The sequence below is a fragment of the Eumetopias jubatus genome, unplaced genomic scaffold (genome assembly GCF_037043125.1).
Source record: "Eumetopias jubatus isolate StellerSeaLion01/CBP00866 unplaced genomic scaffold, mEumJub1_p1.0 scaffold_10, whole genome shotgun sequence".
In the NCBI taxonomy this organism is placed as follows: Eukaryota; Metazoa; Chordata; class Mammalia; order Carnivora; family Otariidae; genus Eumetopias; species Eumetopias jubatus.
In genome coordinates, this window is record NW_028274816.1 from 125,978,078 (window position 1) to 126,004,621 (window position 26,544).

The 26,544-nt window shown below is 40.9% G+C and overlaps 1 protein-coding gene and 1 pseudogene across 1 annotated transcript in view; both read left to right on the plus strand.

Moving 5' to 3' along the window:
* The window catches only part of EFCAB5 (EF-hand calcium binding domain 5), a 184,239-nt gene that overhangs the window by 135,960 nt on the left and 21,735 nt on the right, over positions 1 to 26,544 (plus strand). Inside the window, exons 16-19 of the mRNA XM_088028403.1 lie at positions 16,462 to 16,751; positions 18,836 to 19,005; positions 19,507 to 19,735; positions 22,331 to 22,483. Of these exons, the coding sequence (XP_087884529.1) occupies positions 16,462 to 16,751; positions 18,836 to 19,005; positions 19,507 to 19,735; positions 22,331 to 22,483 (842 nt within the window). The remainder of the gene's footprint in view (positions 1 to 16,461; positions 16,752 to 18,835; positions 19,006 to 19,506; positions 19,736 to 22,330; positions 22,484 to 26,544) is intronic.
* On the plus strand, positions 16,786 to 18,606 carry LOC114213766 (large ribosomal subunit protein eL43 pseudogene; annotated as a pseudogene).

A 26,544-nucleotide genomic window follows, 5' to 3' on the forward strand; every position in this document is an offset into this window, starting at 1 on the left:
AGGGTTCCCCTTTCTCCACATCCCTGCCAACATCTGTCGTTTCCTGACTTGTTAATTTTAGCCATTCTGACTGGTGTGAAGTGGTATCTCATTGAGGTTTTGATTTGGATTTCCCCAATGCCGAGCGATGTTGAGCACCTTTTCATGTGTCTATTGGCCATTTGGATGTCTTCTTTAGAAAAATGTCTGTTCATGTCTTGTGCCTATTTCTTGATTGGATTATTTGTTCTTTGGGTGTTGAGTTTGGTAAGTACTTTATAGACTTTGGATACTAGCCCTTTATCTGATATGTCATTTGCAAATATCTTCTCCCATTCTGTTGGTTGTCTTTTGCTTTTGTGGACTGTTTCCTTTGCTGTGCAAAAGCTTGTTATCTTGATGAAGTCCCAATAGTTCATTTTTGCCCTTGCTTCCCTTGCCTTTGGCGATGTTTCTAGGAAGAGGTTGCTGCGGCTGAGGTCGAAGAGGTTGCTGCCTGTGTTCTCCTTTAGGATTTTTTTTTAATTTTATTTATTTATTTGAGAGAGAGAGAATGAGAGATAGAGAGCACGAGAGGGAAGAGGGTCAGAGGGAGAAGCAGACTCCCTGCTGAGCAGGGAGTCCGTTGCGGGACTCAATCCAGGGACTCCAGGATCATGACCTGAGCCGAAGGCAGTCACTTAACCAACTGAGCCACCCAGGCGCCCCCTCCTTTAGGATTTTGATGGAGTCCTGTCTCACTTTTAGGTCTTTCAACCATTTTGAGTCTATTTTTGTGTCTGGTGTAAGGAAATGGTCCAGTTTCATTCTTCTGCATGTGGCTGTTCAATTTTCCCCACACCATTTGTTGAAGAGACTTTTTTCCATTGGACATTCTTTCCTGCTTTGTCGAAGATGAGTTGACCATAGAGTTGAGGGTCCATTTCTGGGCTCTCTATTCAGTTCCATAGATCTATGTGTCTGTTTTTGTGCCAGTACCATACTGTCTTGATGATGACAGCTTTGTAATAGAGCTTGAAGTCTGGAATTGTGATGCTGCCAGCTTTGCTTTTCTTTTTCAACATTCCTCTGGCTATTTGGGGTCTTTCCTGGTTCCATACAAATTTTAGTATTACTGTTCCATTTCTTTGAAAAAAGTGGATGGTATTTTGATGGGGATTGCATTGAATGTGTCAATTGCCCTAGGTAGTATTGACATCTTCACAATATTTATTCTTCCAATCCATGAGCATGGAACGTTTTTCCATTTCTTTGTGTCTTCCTCAATTTCTTTCATGAGTATTTTATAGTTTTCTGAGTACAGATTCTTTGCCTCTTTGGTTAGATTTATTCCTAGGTATCTTATGGTTTTGGGTGCAATTGTAAATGGGATTGGACTCCTTCGTTTCTCTTTCTTCTGTCTTGTTGTTGGTGTATAGGAATGCCACTGATTTCTGCACATTGATTTTATATCCTGCCACTTTACTGAATTCCTGTATGAGTTCTAGCACTTTTGGAGTGGAGTCTCTTGGGTTTTCCACATACAGTATCATATCATCTGCAAAGAGTGAGAGTTTGACTTCTTCTTTGCCGATTTGGATGCCTTTGATTTCTTTTTGTTGTCTGATTGCTGTGGCTAGGACTTCTAATACTATGTTGAATAGCAGTGGTGATGGTGGACATCCCTGCTGCGTTCCTGACCTTAGGGGGAAAGCTCTCAGTTTTTCCCCATTGAGAATGATATTTGCTGTGGGTTTTTCATAGATGGCTTTTATGATGTTGAGGTATGTACCCTCTATCCCTATACTCTGTAGAATTTTGATCAAGAAAGGATGCTCTACTTTGTCGAATGCTTTTTCTGCATCTATTGAGAGGATCATATGGTTCTTGTTTTTTCTTTTATTAATGTATTGTATCACATTGATTTGCAGATGTTGAAGCAAACTTGCAGCCCAGGGATAAATCCCACTTGGTCGTGGTGAATAATCCTTTTAATGTACTGTTGGATCCTATTGGCTAGTATTTTGGTGAGAATTTTTGCATCCATGTTAATCAGGGATATTGTTCTATAATTCTCCTTTTTTTTAAAGATTTATTTATTTATTTGAGAGAAAGAGTGAGAGAGAGAGAGAGAGCACATGAGAGGGGGGAGAGTCAGAGGGAGAAGCAGACTCCCTGCTGAGCAGGGAGCCTGATGCGGAACTCGATCCCGGGACTCCAGGATCATGACCTGAGCCGAACGCAGTCGCTTAACCAACTGAGCCACCCAGGCGCCCCTATAATTCTCTTTTTTGATAGGGTCTTTGTCTGGTTTTGGGATCAAGGTAATGGTGGCCTCATAAAACGAGTTTGGAAGATTTCCTTCCATTTCTATTTTTTGGAACAGTTTCAGAAGAATAGGTATTAATTCTTCTTGAAATGTTTGGTAGAATTCCCCTGGGAAGCCATCTGGCCCTAGGCTTTTTTTGTTGGGAGATTTTTGATGACTGCTTCAATCTTCTTAGTGGTTATAGGTCTGTTCAGGTTTTCTATTTCTTCCTGGTTCAGTTTTGGTAGTTGACACATCTCTAGGAATGCATCCATTTCTTCCAGATTATCTAATTTGCTGGCATATAGTTGCTCATAATATGTTCTTATAATTGTATTTCTTTGGTGTTGGTTGTGATCTCTCCTCTTTCATTCATGATTTTATTTATTTGGGTCGTTTCTCTCTCTTTTTTTTTTTTTTGGTAAGTCTGGCCAGGGCTTTATCAATCTTGTTAATTATTTCAAAGAACCAGCTCCTAGTTTCATTGATCTGTTCTACTGTTCTTTTGGTTTCTATTTCATTGATCTCTACTCTGCTCTTTATTATTTCTCTTCTCCTGCTGGGTTTAGTCTTTATTTGCTGTTCTTTCTCCAGCTCCTTTAGGTGTAGGGTTAGGTTGTGTATTTGAGACCTTTCTTGTTTCTTGAGAAAGGCTTGTATTGCTATATACTTTTCTCTCAGGACTGCCTTTGCTGCATCCCAAAGATTTTGAACAGTTGTGTTTTCATTTTCATTGGTTTCCATGAATTTTTTTAATTCTTCTTTAATTTCCTGGTTGACCCATTCATTCTTTAGTAGGATGCTCTTTAGCCTCCATGTATTTGAGTTCTTTCCGAGTTTCCTCTTGTGATTGAGTTCTAGTTTCAAAGCATTGTGGTCTGAAAATATGCAGGGAACGATCCCAATCTTTTGGTACCGGTTGAGACCTGATTTGTGACCTAGGATGTGATCCATTCTGGAGAATGTTCCATGGGCACTAGAGAAGAATGCGTATTCTGTTGCTTTGGGATGGAATGTTCTGAATATGTCTGTGAAGTCCATTTGGTTCAGTGTGTCATTTAAAGTCTTTATTTCCTTGTTGATCTTTTGCTTAGATGATCTGTCCATTTCAGTGAGTGGAGTGTTAAAGTCCCCCACTATTATTGTATTGTTGTCATGTGTTTCTTTGCTTTTGTTATTAATTGCCTTATATAATTGGCTGCTCCCATGTTAGGGGCATAGATATTTACAATTGTTAGATCTTCTTGTTGGATAGACCCTTTAAGTAGGATATAGTGTCCTTCCTCATCTCTTATTACAGTCTTTGGTTTAAAATCTAATTTGTCTGATATAAGGATTGCCACCCCAGCTTTCTTTTGGTGTCCATTAGCATAGTAAATGGTTTTCCACCCCCTCACTTTCAATCTGGGGGTGTCTTTGGGTCTAAAATGAGCCTCTTGCATACAGCATATTGATGGGTCTGGTTTTTTTTATCCAATCTGATAGCCTGTGTCTTTTGATTGGGACATTTAGCCCATTTACATTCAGGGTAACTATTGAAAGATATGAATTTAGTGCCATTGTATTACCTGTAAGGTGACTGTTACTGTATATTGTCTGTGTTCCTTTCTGGTTTATGTTACTTTTAGGCTCTCTCTTTGCTTAGGGGACCCCTTTCAATATTTGTTGTAGGGCTGGTTTAGTGTTTGCAAATTCCTTTAGTTTTTGTTTGTCCTGGAAGGTTTTTATCTCTCCTTCTATTTTCAGTGACAGCCTAGCTGGCTATAGTATTCTTGGCTGCATGTTTTTCTCATTTAGTGCTTTGAATATATCATGCCAGTCCTTTCTGGCTGCCAGGTCTTTGTGGATAGGTCTGTTGCCAATCTAATGTTTCTACCATTGTAGGTTACAGATCTCTTCTCCCAAGCTGCTTTCAGGATTTTCTCTTTGTCTCTGAGACTCATAAGTTTTACTATTAGATGTCAGGGTGTTGACCTATTTTTATTGATTTTGAGTGGGGTTCTCTGTGCCTCCTGGATTTTGATGCCTGTTTCCTTCCCCAAATTAGGGAAGTTCTCTGCTATAATTTGCTCCAATATACCTTCTGCTCCCCTCTCTCTTTCTTCTTCTTGGATCCCAATTATTCTAATGTTTTTTGTCTTATGGTATCACTTATCTCTCGAATTCTGCCCTCGTGATCCAGTAGTTGTTTATCTCTCTTTTTCTCAGCTTCTTTATTTTCCATCATTTGGTCTTCTATATCACTAATTCTCTCTTCTGCCTCACTTATCGTAGCGGTTAGAGCCTCCATTTTTGATTGCACCTCATTAATAGCCTTTTTGATTTTGACTTGGTTAGATTTTAGGTCTTTTGTTTCCCCAGAAAGGGTTTCTCTAATAACTTCCATGCTTTTTACAAGCCCAGCTAGTATCTTTATAATCATCATTCTGAACTCTAGTTCTGACATCTTACTAATGTCCGTATTGATTAGGTCCCTGGCAGTTGGTACTGCCTCTTGTTCTTTTTTTTGAGGTGATTTTGTCCAACTTGTCATTTTGTCCAGAGGGGAATAGATGAATGAGAGAACAAAATGCTAACAGGATAACAACAACCCCAGAAAAATATACACTAAACAAATCAGAAGAGACCTGAAACCAGGGGAGAAGAAAGGGAAAGAAAGGAAAAAGAAAAAAAAGAAAAAGAGGAAAAAGAAAAAGAATATGATCAAATATGATCAGGCTGGTGTATAGATCAGTGCCACACACTAGATTTGGGTTGTATTTTGGTCTGTTAGAAGAAAGTGCCTCTCAAAATTTTAAAGAAAGAAAAACTTATATATGTACAAAAATAAGGGCTAATACAATGAAGGGATGGAATATGACTGTAAAGATGAAATTATAAAAGATTTTATAAAAGGAATTGATAAGATAAGAAGTTGGTTGAAAAAAGAAAGAAGAGGAATTAAAAAAAAGGGGAAGAGAATGTGATCAGGCAGGAGACTAGAACAAAGCCATACAGTAGAAATTTAGGGTATATTTTGGTCTGTTAGAAGAAACTGTATCCCAAAATTTTAAAGAGAGAACTTATATATATATATACCAAAAATAAGGTTAACTACTAAGAAGGGATAGAATATGACTCTAAAAATGAAAAATAAAAAAGATTTTTAAAAAAGGGATTGATAAGATGTTGATTGAAAAAGGGAAAAAGAAAAATTCAAAAAAAAAGAAAAAGAAAAAAAAGAAAATTAAAAAAATTAACTTTGAAAGACTAAAGATTCATGGTAAAAAAGCCATGAATTCTATGTGCAGTATTCCCCTAGCACTGTAGTTCTGCCGTTCTCATTGATCGGTAAACTTGGTCTTGGCTGGCTGTTCGTGCTGATCTTCTGGGGGAGGGGCCTGTTGCCGTGGTTCCCAAATGTCTTTGCCAGGGTCGGAATTGCCCCGCCCTTGCCGGGTGGGGCTAAGTAACCGCCTGGGGTTTGCTCTCAGGAGCTTTTGTTCCCTGCAAGCTTTCCGTACTGCTTTGGAGGATGAGAGTGAAAATGGCGGCCTCCCAATCTCTGCTTGGAGGAGCCGAGAACTCGGGGCCCCACTCCTCCGTGAGCCCCCAGAGAAAAGCAGTCAGTCACTCCCATCTCCCTGGTCTCTGGCCACACTCCGTGCTCACCCGGCCTGTGACTGAGCATTTCTATCTCTGGCACCTGACTCGGTGTGGAGTCTCCAAACTCAGCAGATCCCTGCAGTGCGCTCCCACGCCGCTCCTCCCAGGGGAGGAAGTGGAGTCTCCCTGGATCTGCCGCTTGTTGGGTCCCTGCTGGAGGAGGAGTGGCCCGACTGGGCCATGGATCACGGTTTATGGCAACCCCGAGCTGAGAGCCCACTCCTCGGCTTCGTCTCTGCAGCCGGCTTCCCCGCTCTGATAACTGAGAGCTCTGCTGCACTCAGGCACCCCCGGGCTTTCTGTGACCCTGAAGGTCCTGAGAGCACACTGTCCTGTGAAGGTTCCACCCCCTGCTTAGCCACTGCAGCGACGTCCCTCAGCGGAGCCGACTTTTAAAAGTTCCGATTTTGTGCTCCGGGGCTCTATCACTTGCCGGTAGTTGCTGACGGAGGCCCCCTCCCCTGCTGTCTATCCTCCCGAATATCACCTCGGATTCACTTCTCCGCACGTCCTACCTTCCAGGAAGTGGTCGCTTTTCTGTTCAGAGAGTTGCTGCTATTCTTTTCTTCGATCTCCTGTTGAGTTTGTAGGTGTTCAGAATGGTTTGATCCCTATCCAGCTGAATTCCTGGGACCAGACAAAATTTAGGTCTCCTACTCCTCCGCCATCTTGCTCCTCCCCCTATGGTTATAATTTTTTAAAATAGAAAAATAACAAGTGTTGGCAAGGATGTAGAGAAGTTGGAACACTCATGCATTGCCGGTGGGAAGGGTAGAAAATGTCAGAGCTATCAGGAGTGGAATATGTTGTAGAGTGCTTTGTCCAAGAACTTTACATAGTTAGATTCCTTCTGTGTACCTAGCTACCCTCACTCTTGGGGTTAAAAATATCCAAAACATTCCTCAGTTCTGCCTATTTTCTCTTCTTGTTGTATCTCTCTGCCTCTTCAAGGTCTGATTCACCTCTCAAGTGGGGCTGACTTGTAAGTTTCTCCTGAATTTAATAATTTAACCACTTAATTCTCCTTAATGACTTTTTTATTTCTTTATTATTATGTTTAATTAGCCAACCTATAGTACACCATTAGTTTTTGATGTAGCGTTCAACGATTCATTAGTTGCGTATAACACCCAGTGATCACTTTTCTTTTCCTATACTACATTTTTCTCTTCTGATCAAGACTTCCCAATCGAAAATTACTAAAATTCTTATTCCAGTGTAATAAGTTTCCTCATTCATTTGATTAGATTCCAGGATAAGTTATTTTGCTTTCCACTGGGTTTAAAGATTTATCTGGTGACTTTTACATACTAGATTTCCAATTCATAAAGTATACGGTGAAGGATAAAAAAGAATGATCAGGGTTAGTTAAGTTCTTCAACTCTTTCAAAATTATTGTATTCATTGATCTTCAAGTGTACTTAAGTTTATCAATTGTCATGTGTTCTTCATTCACTATGTCTTCTGCAAACTTTACATTACACTACACTACTTGTCTTAGACTGCATCCAAAGAATAAAGCTTCAAAGGGCACAATGAAGTGGTCTCCACTTATAAGGTGGGCAAATTTCATAACACAGAACCATGTTCTATAGAGGAAAGAACACTACACAGTCGTCAAGAGAGCTATGTTCCAATATTAGATCTTTCACTTAATGGTCACATGGCCATGGTTCAGTCAGCTAAGCAGCTGCCTTTGACTCAGGTCATGATCCCAGAGTTCTCGGATCAAGGCCCGCATCAGGCTCCCTGCTCAGCGGGGAGTCTGCCTTTCCCCCTCCCACTGCCTCCCCCTCAAATAAATAAGTAAAATCTTTTTAAAAAAATGGTCATATGACCAAAGGCAAGTTACTGAACCTCGAGAGATCCAGGTGTTCTCATTTGTAAAAGGAAGGAGTTAGACATGATGATTTCTAGAATTTAAGAAACCTGAGGATGATATTATAAAGAAGCTCCAATACATATGACTGAAGTACAGCAATAGGGATAGGTAGAAATCATAAATGTAATGGGTTAAGCCCAGCAAGTGAGAAGGAGGAAAGTAATGAGGAGGCAGAATCTGCTGCCAGAAATAGATTTCTGCAAGCAGGAAAAACAAATTATTCTCTCCAAGGGTAGGCTTATACAAAATGACTCTCTCTGAACACATATTGGTAGCCACCTGGCCTGAGGAGATGATTGCTGAGTTGATGGCCATATGGAAGAAGAAAGGCAGATTTAGCTTCCTTTAAAAAGGGAGAAAATTCTAAATTCAAACATTAGCTAATAACTGATCAGCAAATCTTCAAATAGCTCTTTGTTTATTTGTTTTGTTTCGCTCTATCTTTCTTATCTCAGTGTCAAAGATTAAAAATTGGATAAAAATTAGAGAAATAGGATAAAGTCACAGAATTAGAAATTTCTATAGATGTTTCTGCTGGTATCCTCAAAATGCAAGTTTTTTTAATATGGAAGGGGCAACTTGAAACTTTTAGCCAGTAATTTTCCTTTTTTACTCCTGTCTAATACAGCCTAATCTGAGAAGAAATATCACATATAAAAGCTGTAAAACATGTGATCTGTCTATACTGTAGAATTTAATGGAATAAATCACTCTTTCCCCATTACTTCCCAAGGAATAGCTATTAACATTTGTTGGATATGTATGCCCTTTAATTTTCTATTAAATAATAAGATCTGCTTTAATATATGTTTCATTTTTTTAAGTAGGCTCCACCCCCAGTGTGGAGCTCAGCATGGGTCTTGAACTCCTGACCCTAAGATCAAGATCTGAGCTGAAATCAAGAGTTAGATGCTTAACCAACTCAGCCACCCAGACACCCCTATATAAGTTTCTATTTAAGCAGGACATTTAACTTTCTTAAAGTTATAACATTCTGGTGATGCATTTTGTCACCAAATTCCAGAAATCTTGAATATTTAAGAACCATGTTTATTTAGAAAATCCCACTCACATAGTGTTTTTTTTTTTTAAGAAACTGAAAACTGTTTCTCTGAGAAACAAACTGAAGGTTTTAAAAGGGAGGGGGTGGCGGGATGGGTTAGCCCGGTGATGGGTATTAAGGAGGGTACGTACTGCACGGAGCACTGGGTGTTATACGAAAACAATGAATCGTGGATCACTACATCAAAAACTAATGATGTATTGTATGGTGACTAACATAACAAAATAAAATTTAAAAAATAAAATATTTAAAAAGCTGAAAAAAAAAAGAAACTGAAAACTGGACAAATGGTGTAAAACAACTGCTGTTTCTTCACTCTGGAACAAGGAATCTCTAAGCAACTCCTCAGTCTTTCCTTGATTGCCATGACTTTAACATTTCTGAAGATTATAGGCTGGTTGTTTTTAGTGTGTCCTTTTAGTTTGGTCCAATGTTTCCTCAGGATTAAATTCAGATTAATCACCTTTAGCAGAAATATCATGTAAGTGACGCTGTGTTTTCTCATTGAATCTTAGCAGAAGTCCCATGATAATAACATGATATCTGTGGAGGCTCCTCAAAAAATTAAAAATAGAACTACCCTATGAGTGAATGATCACTCTACTGGGTATTTACTCAAATAATACAAAAACACTAGTTCAAAAAGATATATGCACCCCTTTGTTTATTGCAGCATTATTTACAATAGCCAAGCTATGGAAGCAACCCAAATGTCCACTGATAGATGAATGGATAAAGAAGATGGGATATATATACACACACATATACATACAATGGAATATTATTCAGACATAAAAAAAGAATGAAATATTGCCATTTGCAACAACATGGGTGGAGCTAGAGAGTATTATGCTAAGTGAAATAGGCCAGTCAGAGAAAGACAAATACCATAAAACTTCACTCATATGTGGAATTTAAGAAACAAAACAAGGAAAAAGAGACAAACCAAAAAACAGATTCTTGACTCTAGAGAACAAACTGATGGTTAGCAGAGGGGAGGTGGGTGGGGGGATGGGGGAAATGGGTGAAGGGGATTAAAGAGTACACTTACCTTGATGAGCACTGAGTAATGTACAGAACTGTTGAACCACTATATTGTACACCTGAAACTAATATAACACTATGTTAACTACACTGGAATTTTTAAAAAATGATACCTGCAGTCCCTTCCATTTAAAAATTGCTCTTTTTCCCTTTGTAATTAATAAGTTTTTTGTGGTTGTCCTTTGAAACCATAGAAACATTCCCTTTCTTCTTTTTTTTTTTTTAAGATTTTATTTTTAAGTAATCCCTACACCCAATGTGGGGCTCGAACTCACAACCTCAAGATCAAGTTGAATGCTCTACCAACTGAGCCAGCCAGGCCCCCCAGAATCATTCCCTTTCTTGTCAAACTTTTTGTTCATTTATTATAACAATATGTACTCATGGTTTCCTATCTTATTCAATGGGTTGTGATCCAACACTATCACTATTTATTTTAATGTTCCTATTGTCCCAGATCTGACCAATTGGGAGTCCTTTCAGTCTAGCCATGTCTTCCTCTTCCTTCCAACATTCTTTTTTTTTTTTTTTTAAGATTTTATTTATTTATTTGACAGAGAGATAGAGCCAGAGAGCACAAGCAGGGGGAGTGGCAGAAGGAGAGGGAGAAGCATGCTCCCTACTGAGCAGGGAGCCCGACGCGGGACTCAGTCCCAGGACCCTGAGATCATGACCTGAGCCAAAGGCAGATGCCTAACCAACTGAGCCACCCATGCGCCCTTCCCTCCAATATTCTATTATGAAAAATATCAGGGGCACCTGGGTGGCTCAGTTGGTTAAGCATCTGACTCTTGTTTTTGGCTCAGGTCATGATCTCAGGGTCGTGAGATCGAGCCCCATGCTGGGGTCTGCACAGAGTCTGCTTGAGATTCTCTCCCTCGCCCTATGTCCCTCCCCTCGCTCATGGGCCCTCTCTCTCTCTCTCTCTCTCTCTCAAAAATCTTTAAAAAAATTTTCAAACATACAGCAAAGCTGAAAGTATTTTACAGTGAGCACCTATATACCCACCACCTTGATTTGACCATTAACATTTTACTACACTTTTAAAAATTATCTATTTATTCATCTCTTTATCCCTCTATCCTTCCTTCTATTTCTCTTGTTTTTGATACATTTCAAAATAAATTGCAGACATCAATACACTCCTCTCTAAATACTTCAGCATCTATATCTTGAGAGTTTGATATATGTTTTTTGGTGGGAATGCAAGCTGGTGCAGCCACTCTGGAAAACAAGTATGAAGGTTCCTCAAAATTTGAAAATAGAGCTACCATATGACCCAGCAATTGCACTACTGGGTATTTACCCCAAAGATATAAATGTAGTGATCCGAAGGGGTACGTGCACCCCGATGTTTATAGCAGCAATGTCCACAATAGCCAAACTATGGAAAGAGCCAAGATGTCCATCAACAGATGAATGGATAAAGAAGATGTGTTTTTTTTATAATTTTTTTATTATGTTATGTTAGTCATCATACAGTACATAATTAGTTTTTGATATACGTTAACAGTTTTTTTTCCTTTGAGGTAAAATTACACCCAACAAAACATACAATTTTTAAGTGTACATTCACTGAGTTTTTGCAAAGCATAATTTGTGCATCCAATACCCCTATTAAGATATAGAACACAAAGTTCCATCATGCCCCTTTCTTATGCAATCCCCATCACCAAATCCCCAGGACAAGCACTCTCCTGGTTGTTTTCGACTATAGATATGTTTTATCCCTTCTAATCCATATTTATGGAATCGTTTGTACCCTTTTGTGTAAGCCTTCTTTCACTCAGCATATTCTTTCTTGAGATTCTTAAATGTTGTTACATATACCAACAATTTGCTTCTTTTTTCTCTGAATAGTATTCCATTATATGAATATACTACAGTTTGTTAGTCCATTCTCAACTGATAGACACTTAGACTGTTGCCTGTTCTTGGCTATTATGAACAAAGATGCTATAAACAATCTTGTACAAATCTTTTGTGTGGATATATGTTTTTATTTCTCTTTAACAAATACCCAGGAGTAGGATTTCTGGGCTATAGGGTAGGTGTATTTTTGAAACTGCCAGGGGCGCCTGGGTGGCTCAGTTGGTTAAGCGACTGCCTTCGGCTCAGGTCATGATCCTGGAGTCCCAGGATCGAGTCCCGCATTGGGCTCCCTGCTCGGCAGGGAGTCTGCTTCTCCCTCTGACCCTCTTCCCTCTCGTGCTATCTCTCATTCTCTCTCTCTCAAATAAATAAATAAAATCTTTAAAAAAAAAAAGAAACTGCCAGAATGTTTCCTGCGTCCTTTTAACATGTATCTATCATTCTCTGAGCACCTCCTTGCTTTGCACAATGAGATCTTCTAGATTCGTCTTATACTTTCCCTGCTCCCACCCTGGAATCACCCATTTCTCCGAGGAACCCCGGTTTCTTTTAGTGGAGAATGGTATTTAGAGGCCAAGATCTCGGTTCTACACAGGCTTATTGCTCCCAGGTCACTGCTCCTGTTTCTCTTGGGAAGTGTGTGTGTGTGTGTGTGTGTGTGTGTGTGTGTATAAACAATAAGTTCACACCCATATTTTCCAGGCCAAAATAGTAACAGGGTTCATTCTAGTTTTCTCCCTTTTTTGTAGCTCCCTTCTCTCTTGCTTGTATTATCTATCTATCTAATCAATCCCCCTGTGTGGAACTAATCTCCCACCACACTGTCCTCTCCCCCACACTGATGTCTTTTCCTTCTCACTACACTTAAGTTCCAACACCCTGTATTAATCTCCCTTCCCAGCTTCCCTCCTTACTCTGCTCAGGCTCTGACATCCCATACCAGATCCCCCTTCCATGTGAATGCCCTTCACACATCCCTTAGGTTCTGACATTCTGTGACAACGCACCTTTTCATGTAGATGCTCTCCTCAATCTGCTCAGGCTTCTTATTCCTTATGCTGAGCTGAACTCCTACCTGGAAGTCCTCTTCATTTTGCTTGGGCCCTGATTCCCCATGCCGGCTGTCTCTCCACATGGATACCTTCCTCACACTGTTTAGGTCCTGACTTCAAGTGAAGCTGTCCCTCTATTTGGATGCCCTTCTCAGTCTGCTAAGGCCTAAATACCACATATGGATATCCTCTTCTTCCTGCTTAGGTTCTGATACCCCAAGCTAAACAACCTCTGCAGGGCCACGCTCTTCACTCAGATAGGCTGGTGATTGCCTGTCTTCATGGATAACATCTTCACCTGCTCAGGCTCTGACAACCCATGCCAAGTCACTTCCTGATCAGTGCCCTCCTTACCCCACTGGATTCAGATACCCCGCTCTGGGCCACCGTGCCTTCCTTTGATCAGGAGCAGATGCTTAGCTTGTCCTGCCCCACCAATGGCTTAGGACCTAATTGTTCAAGAAGGGAAGGAATAAAAGGAGAAAAAGAAAAAGATATGGAAGAGGAAGAACCCACAAGTTACTTTTTTTTTCTTAAAGATTTTACTTATTTATTTGACAGAGAGAGAGATAGCGAGAGCAAGAACACAAGCAGGGGGAGTGGGAGAGGGAGAAGCAGGCCTCCTGCTGAGCAGGGAGCCTGATGTGGGGTTCGATCCCAGGACCCTGGGACCATGACCCAAGCCAAAGGCAGATGCCTAATGACTGAGCCACCCAGGCGCCCCCCACAAGTTACTTTTAATTTAATTCAAGACTATATCAGTTAGGACTCTTTGAGTCCAAGTAATAGAAAACGCAGCCCAGAGTAGTTAAACAAAAAAAGGCTTTATTAGTTCACATGATGGAAAAGTCCAGGGCTCCAGCTAGGTTTGGGAGTTCAAATAATGGCATTAGGACAAGTGTCTGCTTCTTTCTTTTTGTCTTTTTCAGTCTGATCCTGCTCTTTTCTATGTTTTGACTCCATTTTCATACAGCCTTTACCCTTGTGGAGACCAGGTCCAGTCTCACATCCTCACAGGTTTATTCAAGTCCAGTGGGAATAAAAAGGAAAATGTTCTCTTCCTAATAATTCAACCAAAGAGTCTGGCATTTGTCTGGACTCCACCAACCACTCTGGCTGGGGGAGCAGAATGTCCTGACTGGCTTAGGCCCGCAATGCATGCTGCATCTCTCAAGCCACGAGTGGAATCCCATTCAAACACACAAAGTAAGATGAGAGTGGAGGGGCTTCCCCAAAGCAAAATTTGGGATACAAGTAACAGGAGAAAGATGAGTGGATGCTGAAGAGCAATAATCAACAGAAGTCCAACTATAAAAATGAGAAGCTTTCATTGATAAGATGACTAAACACACCAGGCAGTATTCGTTGTCAAATAGCTGATATAGAATGGCTGCTTGTCTTTCAAGGGAAGGAGAAATTGTGGTGGAAGCCTTCTTCAGGAAGGAGAGATTTTGAAATTTGAAATTTAAGTGAGAAGGGCACATACCCTATGACTTATTTATAATAGTAATATATAATATATAATTTATAATAAGTGTCAAAGAAACTTACATGCACCAGGAGACATGTATAAAAATGCTCATAGCACAGCTCATAAGGGTAAACTCTGGAGACAACCTGCATGCCCATGGAAAGGAGAATAAATCCATGGCAGTATGCTCACAAAATAACATACTATATACTGGTGGAAATGAATGAGTCCACAGCTAGGGGAACAACATGGATGGATATGGTAACATAATGTGGAATAAAAAAGTAAGTCCCAGAAAACTATATATAGTATGATGTCCTTTTTCTGAAGTTTACAAATAGGCAAAACTAAACCACATATTGTTTAGAAGTACCCACCCCCCCCACACACACACACAAATAACACTATTGGGAAAATAAAAGGAAGGGAAAGATGAAGCAAAAGCAAAATTTCACGATATTGGTGGGGGTGTGGGGAGGCAGGGAATGGAACAAGGTCAGGCCATGGAGGAAGATGTGTTATTGGTAATGTTCAGGTTTGGTAGCACATTCGTAATTGTACAACTAAAAAAAATAAAAGAGATATGGATGAAGAAGTGTGCAAGGCATGGTCAGGATCATAAGTAGAATGGAGATTCTGGAGCAGTTAAATTCAGGTGTACAACATAGTGATTCAGCTTCTCTATACATTATGCTATGCTCACCTCAAGTGTAGCTGTCAACTGTGACTGAATATGGTAGGACTTCGAACCAGGGAATTGCATAATGCAAGTTGTGTTTTATTTTGGCATGTTGATATCTTTTTATCAGATATTGTTTAGAATAATTGGGTGGTGTGTTTATGATTATTTAAATGCCATGATTAATAAAAGCCATAAATTTGACTTAGTGCCTTTGAGGTTCATTCTAGTTGTATGTTATTTATTTATTTATTTAAAAACTTTTTTTGGGCACCTGGGTGGCTCAGTTGGTTAAGCAACTGCCTTCGGCTCAGGTCATGATCCCAGGGTCCTGGGATTGAGTCCCGCATCAGGCTCCCTGCTCAGCAGGGAGTCTGCTTCTCCCTCTGACCCTCCCCCGCTCTCATGTGCTCTCTCTCTCTCATTCTCTCTCTCAAATAAATAAATAAAAAATCTTTAAAAAAAAACTTTTTTTACTTGCCTATAGTTGACACAATATTACATTAGTTTCAGGTGTAAAACATAGTGATCCAACTTCATATGTTATGCTATGCTCACCTCAAGTGCAGCCACCATCTGTCACCATACAGTACTATTACAATATCATTGATTATATTCCCTATGCTGTGCCTTTTATTCCTGTGACTTATTCATTGTATAACTAGAAGTCTGTATCTCCCACTCCCCTTCACCCTTTCTGTCCATCCTCCTACCCCCTTCCCTCTGGCAACCATCAGTTTGTTCTCTGTATTCATAGGTCTGATTCTGCTTTTTGTCAAAAGTTGTGTCTTAATTTAATTTTATAAATATGTATTGAGCCTTACTCTTGGTAATCTAATTATGTATAAAATAATTAATACTGCTTTGGGATTACGGAAGTAGGAATGGGAAGGAGTGGCCACAAGATATATTGCCAAAAGCTAACAGGATAGGATTAAGTGGTCTGTTGGATATGGAAGGTAAAAAGTAAGGAGGAGTCAGAGTTGACCCTCGGGTTTCCCCCGGCTGAGTGTGGTAGAGTTAAAAAAACAAAACAGAGGGGCGCCTGGTTGGCTCAGTTGGTTAAGCATCCAACTCCTGATTTTGGTTCAGGTTATGATCTCAGGGTTGTGAGATCAAGCCCCACGTCCAGCTGGGCGTGGAGCCTGCTTAAGATTCTCTTGCTCCCTCTCCCTTTGCCCCTCCTCCCACTCTCCCCTCCCTCTTTCTCGCTCAATCCCTGAAAAAAACAAATTTTTTAATTAAAAATAAAAGTACATTAAAAAAATAAAACAGAAACAGGGAAGATGACACAGGACATCTTGAGCTCAATACAGGAAGTCACTGTAGGTATTCTGTTGGACTTTGAGTTGCCTTTGATATACCTGGTTTTCCATGGGTAGCTGTTGTCAGGGGCTTCAGTCAGCTTATAGCTGGGGAGTGAAAATTTCCCCAGTAGATAAATGAACTTTTGATTAGTTCTTGGTTTTTATATTTATGTCTTTTAGCTAAACTACACATCCAATTTCCAAAGCCACACCCTGACCAAGAAGTGAGGTTGTCCTTAAAACAGTTTCAGAAATACATAGAATTGGTTGTATCTGAACTCAGGGGCAATGAAGATCATGTTCTGGAGAGTGTTGTGGAGTTTCTGATGAATACTTTAGAAAGGAGCCATATTGAGAATCTGAGGAATTGTGCCAGACGGAAATGGCTGTACCAAATCCAACACGCTGCAGAGACAAGTGGGGTGTCCCTGGAGCCGGTGTACACGGAGACCTTTAATGCCCTCACCCAGGTAGGTTTTTCTAAGGTGATATACAAAAGGAAAAATGTACTCATGGTAGGTGATGTTCAATGGTTGCAAAGGGGGAGCACACGAAATTCTCTTGAAAAATCACTGGGTACTGCTATAGATGTTTTATTCATTCCCAAACATTACAATGACCCAAAGCCTAGGAAGGATGCAACTGGAATGATTGTAGGTTGGGAAGGTAGAAGGAGAGAGGAAAGGTATAAAAGACAGAATCATGTCTTGGGATTTCTATTCCATTTGTGCTGAGAGTCAAATAAGCTTAAGGCAGAAAATAGACTAATAATGAAAAATACCAGTAAGGAAATGTGCAGGCACTTCAAGCCACATTTCCCTTGCATGATGTTTTGGGAGTCGGTTTCAAAAGGAACTATTTAAATCATAAAGTCATTATAAAGGAGGATCCAACATCACACAATATTTCATAGCACTGCCTAGAAACACACTGATACTATTATAGAATCGTGCCACTTAAAACACATGCCTCTGATGGGACCACTGCCCACAGCTTTGCCATCTTCTTCAAGATTCCCAGCTGGTTGCTCCTCCCAGGCAGAAATAGCATGGCTGTCTCCTATATATGTCACAGACTCCTCTAGTCCACGAAACCTGGAATCACTCATCTCAGTTAAATTGCAACACTTAATTAAAGGACTCATTTACTGAATGGCCGAATTTTCCAGTATAGTTTGAAGTGGTGTGACCAGAAACAGAAGACCAATCTAGAAAAAGAGATATTACTCCAACTTGCTTCAGAGATCTGTGGTACATTTTTGTTAGTTACTCTATAGATCTTTTATGTCGAAAAAGAAGAAAAAAAACATGAAAAGCAAACCTAAGTATATAGAAAAAGGAGACAAAGATCAAGGAAAGCATCTTTCATGTCCCCAACTTATGGACATGCCATTATCATAGTATTGTTAATGACATAATAATATTTTAGGTACAGAGAATTTTCAGTTATTTTAATTAGAAAGAGTAGTTGCATAAAGTCTGCAATCTGGGGCCCCAAGAAATTTTTTCCTGACATAAATCAAATATCATAGCCAAACTATGTTAAGAATTCCTTGAGAGCATTTTTTTCTACATTCACTTCACAGAAGATGGTGAAAATCTACTCAAGAAATATGAGTGAAATGAAGCCATATTCTTACCCTAGCCCTCTAAAATAAATACTTTTAAGTGAAGCCCAGACAATATGACTATAGTTTAAATGTATCCAAGTTTTAAACCTCTAAATTTGAGTAAGATGAGAGTTTTTTTTTTAAGTAAACCGGTTTAATTGACATAAAGTAAATCGATTCCACTCATTAAAACTCAGATTTGGGAAGACCTAGTTTGCGGCAACACGGCTAAACGCACCAAGGTCGGAATTGTGGGTAAATACGGGACCCATGGGGTGCCTGGGTGGCTCGGTCATTAAGCGTCTGCCTTCGGCTCAGGTCATGATCCCAGGGTGTTGGGATGGAGCCCCACATCAGGCTCCCTGCTCTGCGGGAAGCCTGCTTCTCCCTCTCCCACTCCCCCTGCTTGTGTTCCTGCTGTCGCTGTGTCTTTCTCTGTCAAATAAATAAAATCTTAAAAAAAGAAAAAAAATATGGGACCCGTTATGGTGCCTCCCTCAGGAAAATGGTGAAGAAGATTAAAATAAGCCAGCACGCCAAGTACACTTGCTCCTTCTGTGGCAAAACCAAGATGAAAAGACAAGCTGTGGGGATCTGGCATTGTGGCTCCTGCATGAGAACCTTCGCTGGTGGCGCTTGGACCTACAACACTCTTCTGCCATCACAGTAAAGTCAGCCATCAGAAGACTGAAGGAGTTGAAAGACCAGTAGAAGCTTCACCATTTGAAACATTGCTAGCCTATAATAAATGGGTTAATTTATATAACAACAACAACAACAAAAACTCAGATTTGGGAGACAGCTGTGGGGTCAGCCTTTTTCCCACTGCCCATGAATGGTAATTATTGGGATCAGATGCTCAAACAGGCTAATGAAGGGAGACATGATTAAAATAATAGCTCTTTGGCTATTGGCAAATACATGGTCAGAAATATTTTGCCATAGGACGCTGAAATCCATGGGAATAAGAAGATCAGTGCTCACATTTCCCTCTTAGAAGAGAACCTACTACTGCCTGATAGAGGGGAAGTTCTATTGAGGAACGTAGCTTGTACTTTAGATGATGCTCCATTTGTACTGAACCGAGTGCTCTACAGGGACATGAAAGGAATCAGGTAAGAATTTCTTGAGGAGGTTGGTTTTACCCTTCTAAAAAAAAATAATTCCAAAAAAAAAATCCCTTTCTGAAGTAAACTAGTATTGAAGTCCTAGTTAGCTGCCCACGAGAGAAGTGCCTCAGGTCACCAATGCTTCTGGAGTGGGAGGTGATGGGTTTCTAGTCTTGAATAATTTCACCTAGTCATTCCTGGCGCTCCCTCCTAGGCATTGATTTGCCATGTTGGGACTCTGCTTCACAATATCAGCTCAATTATTTCTGCCTTCTTTATAAGTTATGTCTCTGGCATCCTGTTTATATATGTTTACCCTGTTATGATCTAAGCTTGTTTTTTTAAAACTTTTTCTTAAGTCAGACTCTCCAAACTATAATCATGAGTCCACTTCTCTGACATATAATCCCGATAATTATGAATGGAGAATTTATTTAATTTCCTGCACAGTTTCATCCAAAGCCTTCTCCTGGGCCTTTCTACCATCTTCATATTCCTATTCCTCAGCTTCACAGTAGTGGATGAAGGAACGCCAATACACGTGCCCCAAGTTCAACACCATGGGAACATCTTTTTCTGGAACCAGTCCCTCAAGAAGAATGATCAAAATGGGTCATTCCTGGCTCTGCCTCTTCAGGATGCATATATGAGGATCTTTGGGGTCATGGCTGTTGACACCCTAAGAGATCCCAAAAAAATAAACATCTTTGTACCCCACGAGATCAGATTCTATCAGGTAAGTCATGGAGGAATTCTTCAAGAGTAATGGTAGGATTGCCTCTCCTTCTATACTTTTTAAAAAGCAAAACCTAAAACCAGATGAGAGTAAACCTATATATATAGATAGTGTCATCCTACCTGTTCCTGTCCACTGTATCTAACAGTCTTTGGAGAGGTTCCTCATTACACATGGAAGGACTCAGCCTCAGGGGCACATCTATGCCTCAGTCTCTCTGGGGAGTTTGTTAATATGTGTCCCATTGCCCTAATCATAGGAGCAGCATTTTATGCTGTAGAACTGAAATCCAACCATTAGACTACTAATTAAGACCCACAAAGTAGGAATGAAGCTTGAGAAGGGACACATTTATGTTTTATTAATAGGGGAACCTAGAAATTTTTTACTCTTTCCACAAATGCATTCCCATGGCTCTTGGTTTCAGTGTTGATTTTTGAGGATGAAGAATGAAGGAAAAAGCCTAAATGTGTCTTGAGTATGCATGTTTTCAAATTAGATCACAAAAAAGACAGGCACTTTTAAGACGATAATGACCATTTCTACAAGCATTTTAATTTGGTTTTATGAATAGAAATTGCAATGAAGTAAGATTGAAAGCCTTTATGGAGGCAATGGCCTGAGATGTAGCAGCAATCAGGAACTTGCTATGCTTTTATCACTTGTTCCCCTCTAAGCCTCTGGCTCTTTATGTCTATTTACCAGGATATAAAATTTTCTCTTCCTGGGGTGCCTCAGGTCATGATCTTGGGGTCATGGGATCGAGCCCCATGTCAGGCTCAGCGTGGAGTCTGCTTGAGATTTTCTCCTTCTCCCTCTGCTCCTCTCCCTGCTTGTGCTTTCTCTCTCTCAAATAAAATCTTTAAAAATAAATAAATAAAATAAAATTTTCTCTTCCTATTTACTGGATGTATAATTGAGGAAAGTGGTAGAACCTTTTTCTCTGGACATCTTTTTAAAAATATGATTCACTCTCATCTGCCATAAGAATGATGTAAAGATATTTAAAAGAAGATGGAGGAGAATGGAGTTATCAGTAGGTGAATTACAGATGGTCTTGTCAGAGAACATGTCAAAATGAATTTTAAACTGACTCTCTAATGCTGCCTGGGCTCACAGTGTCCCTTAGCTCCTTGGACACACCGTTGCTGCTCTCCCAAGTACAGGGTGGGCGTGTTGTATCCCTTAACAACTGATACAGTGCCTCTGACACAGAGTAGGGAGTCAACACGTGTGCTTTCCATGTAATACCAAGAAATGTTCAGGAGTGACGTTGATCTCTAGGTCAATGTAGTTGACTATTTATGTTTGGGACTTTATTTCATTTCATGCCAAGAATGAAGTAACATTGTGAAAATAAAGTATTATGTGCAAAAACAAGAAAAAATTGACTCTCTAGCCCCTGGAGGTAAAAGGCTCCTGGGTTATCGTGAGATGCCTTGGGTCCTATTATAAAATCCACATATGGGATGCCTGGGTGGCTCAGTTGGTTAAGCAGCTGCCTTTGGCTCAGGTCATCGTCCCAGGGTCCTGGGATCGAGTCCCACATCGGGCTCTTTGCTCAGCGGGGAGCCTGCTTCTCCCTCTGCCTCTGCCTCTCCCCCTGCTTGTGCTCTCTCTCTGACAAATAAATAAAATCTTTAAAAAAATAAAAAATAAAATAAAATCCGCATAGTTTTGAAGAATTCGTGGTTCCTAGAGTCTCTTTTTTAATTATTATTGTTATAAGTCAAGCAGAGAAAGACAATAGTCATATGGTTTCCCTCATATGTGGAACATGAGGAATCGTGTGGAGGACCATGGGGAAGGGAGGGAAAACTGAATGGGAGGAAATCCTAGAGTCTCTTGACAACAAGACAACAGATGGGTTCTAAGGACTTCCTATCCCTTCTCTGTGGAACAGGTTCTCTTTAGGTCTAGGAGAAGACTGTGTAATCTAGCATGTTGCAGGCCTCGGAATGGAGGACAGCCTGTACTACCAATCTGATGACAGAAGCCACATAACGATCCAGACATTCATATTGCATCATATCAGGGCAGCTCCTACCCATCTGCCCAAGGTTGGCACTGGTTCCTGGCTTGTAAATATTTTCCCTCATCTCAAATTTCACCTTATTCTTCTGACTCTGTTCTCTGACAGTACACATCACAGATTTCTCTGGATGATTATCAGGAAACGTAATAAGTTACATGGATCTTCTAGTAGATCTCTCCTTAAACCTTTGATTTCTTGAGATCTTTTCTGCATAGTAGGATCTGGAACACTGCCTTTTGAGAACTGATAGGTAATTTGTCGGAAGTAGATTATCATTAATTTTATAAGTTAATCCAATTGACGCATTAATTATTTTATTTTTTTTAAATATATATATTTATTTATTTATTCATAAGAGTCAGAGAGAGAGAGAGAGAGAGGCAGAGGCAGAGGGAGAAGCAGGCTCTCCGCCTAGCGGGGAGCCTGATGCGGGGCTCGATCCCAGGACCCCGGGATCATGACCTGAGCTGAAGGCAGACGCTTAACCATCTGAGCCACCCAGGCGCCCCTATTTTGTTATTTTAAAACGAAAAGACAATGAAAATGTTCTGTCTCTACAGGGTGTCGCCAATGTCTTCAGCACTGCCTATCACTATGTGCACAGCAGGGAGCACATCCTGCATGTTGTGATCATGGGTACTGGCTGGCTCTGTGACATCACATCTGACATTACCACCATCACAACGTACTTTGTTGAGCCCGGTCCAACGCAGGTAGGCAAGGTTGGGCAGTGTTAGACCTCTAACAGACTTTCTAGATATTATTGTCTTGCTAATATTTTTTAAAAGATTTTATTTATGTATTTATTTATTTATTTGAGAGAGAGAGAGAGGAAAAGAGGGAGAGCACAGAGGGAGAGGGAGAAGCAGACACCCCACTGAGGAGGTAGCCTGAAGTGGGACTCGATCCCAGGACCCTGAGATCATGACCTGAGCCAAAGGCAGATTCTTGATCAACTGAGCCACCCAGGTACCCATGTCTTGCTAATATTTTAAAACCATAATTAATTAAATATTAGGCCAACTGGGGACATATTTCCCATAATCCCAACTCAAGAGCATTGGTTGTGAGTGGCAAAAGTCCATCTCAAACTGCCTTAGGCAAAAAAAGGAATTGATTGACTCGTGTGACCAAAATAAAGGAAGGACAGGAGTCAGGCTAGCTTCCAGGATGACCAGAACCAGGAATTCAGTACCATCAGGGCTCTCTGGTGTTCTTTCTCTCTGCAGTCCTCATGTCCCTCTACACTTTGGTTTGGTCCTTCTAGCTTAAGATAGGCTTTCTCCCCAGGGCAAGCCAGATGCTTAGTAACTAAGAAAGAATCTTTTCTTCTTGTTTCAATTTGGAAAACCCAAGAGAGCCCTTTTTAGTCTACCCTGAGATATGCCCCCCAGCTTGGGGTGGGGGTGGAGGAGTTTACACTAACTGGCAGCCCCCACCAGAATCATATGGGTGAAGTGGGAAGGGATGAGGCACTGCTGTTTGGAAGGACATAATTACATCACACCAGTTAAAAAAAGGCCTAGCTATAATGTAATGAGTTTTCACCAAATGTTTATTTTGCTTCTTTACACTTTTCCCCCGCAAGGTTTTATTTAAATTCCAGCTAGTTAACATACAGTGCAATATTAGTTTCAGGTGTAGAATTTAGTGATTCCTCACTTATATATACAACACCTGGTGCTCATCACAACAAGTGCCCTCCTTACTACCCATCACCTGCTTAGCCCATTCTGCATGCTCTCCCAACCCCCAGTGGCCCACCTCCCCTCCAGTAACCATCAGTTTGTTCTCTATAGTTAAGAGTCTATTTCTCAGTTTGCCTCTCTTTTTTTTCACACTTAATTTTACTTATTTAATTTTCTTCAGATTCATTTATTTATTTGAGAGAGAGACAGCATGCGTGAGAGTAGGGGGAGGGACAGAGGGAAAGAGAGCATCCTGAAGCAGACTCCTTGCTGAGTGCAGAGCCCGATGTGGGGCTTGATCCCAGGACCCAGGACCCTGAGATCATGACCTGAGCCGAAATCAAGAGTCTGCTGCTCAACCGACTGAGCCACCCAGGCGCCCCCACACTTAATTTTAATGTTAGGATTGTGCATGTGGTAAGAATGGATGGAAAGGTGTCTTCCTTTTAAGAAAGCAAAACAATCCTGCAGGGTGCCTGATCAGGTGGTGACAGCACCTTGGTTGTCTCTCAGTCCCTTGGGTGGACCCCCACACCTGCCTCTCCCCTTCTCTCCAGGCTTCTTTCTCTCAGTCCTTGGACCAAGCTGATGAGGACTTGGCCAAAGAGCAGAATCACAGAGCTCTCTGGTGGAATGAACAGAGTGCAGAGGGAGAGAACTCCTAGTTGTGGCTGCTGCTCTTGGGGGTAGGGTAGGAAAGGGAAACTCCAAGTGCCCCCATTATGTGGGGGTGGGGGCTGAGGACCATTCAGTCTGATAGGCCACAGTCATTTGACTTGGCCAGTGTCCACAATAAGAAGACCCCTGATAGGGCCTGAAAGGAAATGATAGCTAGGGCGCACCATGAGGAAAGTTAAAATCACCCATAGCAGTCAACAAAAAGCATGGCTTTTTGTCCTCATGTCTGCCCGGGGCATGTAGTTTCCACAGTCACAATACTGTGGACAAGATCTCTAGGGTCACTATCCTTCCGACTCATGTCATGGAGGTGAAGAAGACCATCCCCAAAGTGGGGAGGAGGGGGACTACTCAGCAGCCCAGGGTCTGGGGAGGGTCACAACTGAGCAGAGACCAAACAGCCTGTCCAAGGCTGTGGTCAGGAGTTTATCCTAAGTGGAAGCTAGGTGAGGTTTTGGTGTTAAAAATGGCTGAGGGTGGCTGTAGGGATAACTTTTTCCAAGCACTTAACCCTGGTAACTTCTTAAGCGCCCCCCTTCCTCGTCCGCAGCTCCTCCAGTCTATCCTGCTTCCTTCTCCAACCTGCTCTCTACCTCAAAAAGTAGACCGTATCAGTAGGCTCCTTGGCTTCTGCTTAGGTTTGTCCACTGAGATGCACCAATAGGTGATTGAAGAGCAGAAGGAAAGTGAGGCTGGGGTATTTTGCTTCTGGGAGTCTCTCTGCCAGGTTGCTGTGGGTTGGCTCTGTTGTTCTACTAAAGGCCACGACACCTTTAGTCAGCTGACCCTCCCCATACAGCTGTCTTCTCCAGGTTCTGGTAATTGCTTCCTTCCCGTGCCTCTTCAGGCTAAGAGTGGTAATGGCTCCCCATTGTCGCTAGGCCTGGGATTCTAAATACTACCCATGCCTTCACAAATAGTCCCTTTATTCAACTCTCTTCAAATTACCCAGTTCTGTCATGTCATCCTTCTGGAACCCTGACACAAATTATAGATTCTGAAACACCCCATCTCACCTCATGCCCATGTTCCTATAAGGTACAGAGCCATGGTGGAAAAAGAATTCTTGCTCTGTTGACCATAGATGAAGGAGGATAGGAAATTCAAATTATCTTAGGTATTAAACTCATGTTATTTATTTTATTATCAATAATAATAAATATCATTTATTTAGTTTATCATCCCAAAGCACCTATGCTTTACTATTTCTTTGCAGTACCAAATTTGTTAAATAGGTAACTGTAGTCAACAGAATAATGGCTATCCCCCAAAGATGTCCATATCCTAATTCCAGGAACCTGGGAATGTGTTATTGTATTGCAAGAGGGACTTTGCAGATGTGATTCAGATGAAAGGCCTTGAGATAGAGAAATTATCCTGGATGACCCAGGTGGTCCCAATGTAACCACCTAAGTCCTTAAAAGCACAGAACCTTGTCTGGCTGTGGTCCCTGAGAGATGGGGGGTTGGAAGAAGAACCAGGGATGGCAGGGAGGGAGGGAAAGGATGGGCCACCTGTTGCTGGTTCTGAGATGCTCAGGGCTATGTACAAAGACTGGGGTCTCTGGGAGCTAAGGGCAGTCCCCAGCTAACAGCTACCAGGGAAACCAAGACCTCAGTCCCTTATTTCCCTGAGGTCTTGAGAGGGACAAATGGTGACTGTGTGTGCCCAGTTTGTTATCTGAAGTCATATCAGTAGGCTCTTGAAAAAGCAAATGCCAGAGATTAATCAGTGATTGCTGCCTTCTACCTCATCACATTTCTTTTCTAAGGCAATACAGTCTTTCTGCGTGAATGAGAGGGAAGGGGGAAGAGACTATCAGGAGGAAGAAAAAAACGATACCACAAGTAATGTTTCACAGCTCATCATACATGACAGAAAGTAATTTTTTTCTACTTCAGTTTCAAAAATGCTGTTACTTCTGCCCAGGATGTTCTCCCCACTTCACCCTGTGTCACCTTTAGATTCTACATGAAACAAACTACACACATTGCCAAGGAACCTAAGTTTTTTTAATAAAACAGAAAATCATATCATGATTTTTTTGGACAAGAACACCACTTTTTTAAAAAATATAATTTCTTCCAAGAATTATTTATAAATTTAACAAAATTCCAAGAAAAATCCCAAAATGATTTTTTAAATTGACCAAATGATTTTAATTTCCATCTGGAGGAAGAATAAATGTGTGAGCATAGCTGAGAAAATGAGGGATGAGAGGAAATGTTACAGTGTTGATCTGGGGAAGAAAGGCTAAACCTACACCACAGTTTGAAACAATTCAAGCAAGGTTGCTACATTGATGACATAATAAGGTAGAACTTCCGCACCAAAATTAGAGACAAAATAAGTTGTTTTAAAAAAAGCGGGGGGGGGGGGGGGAAATTGCTACATATTTAGCAAAGGGT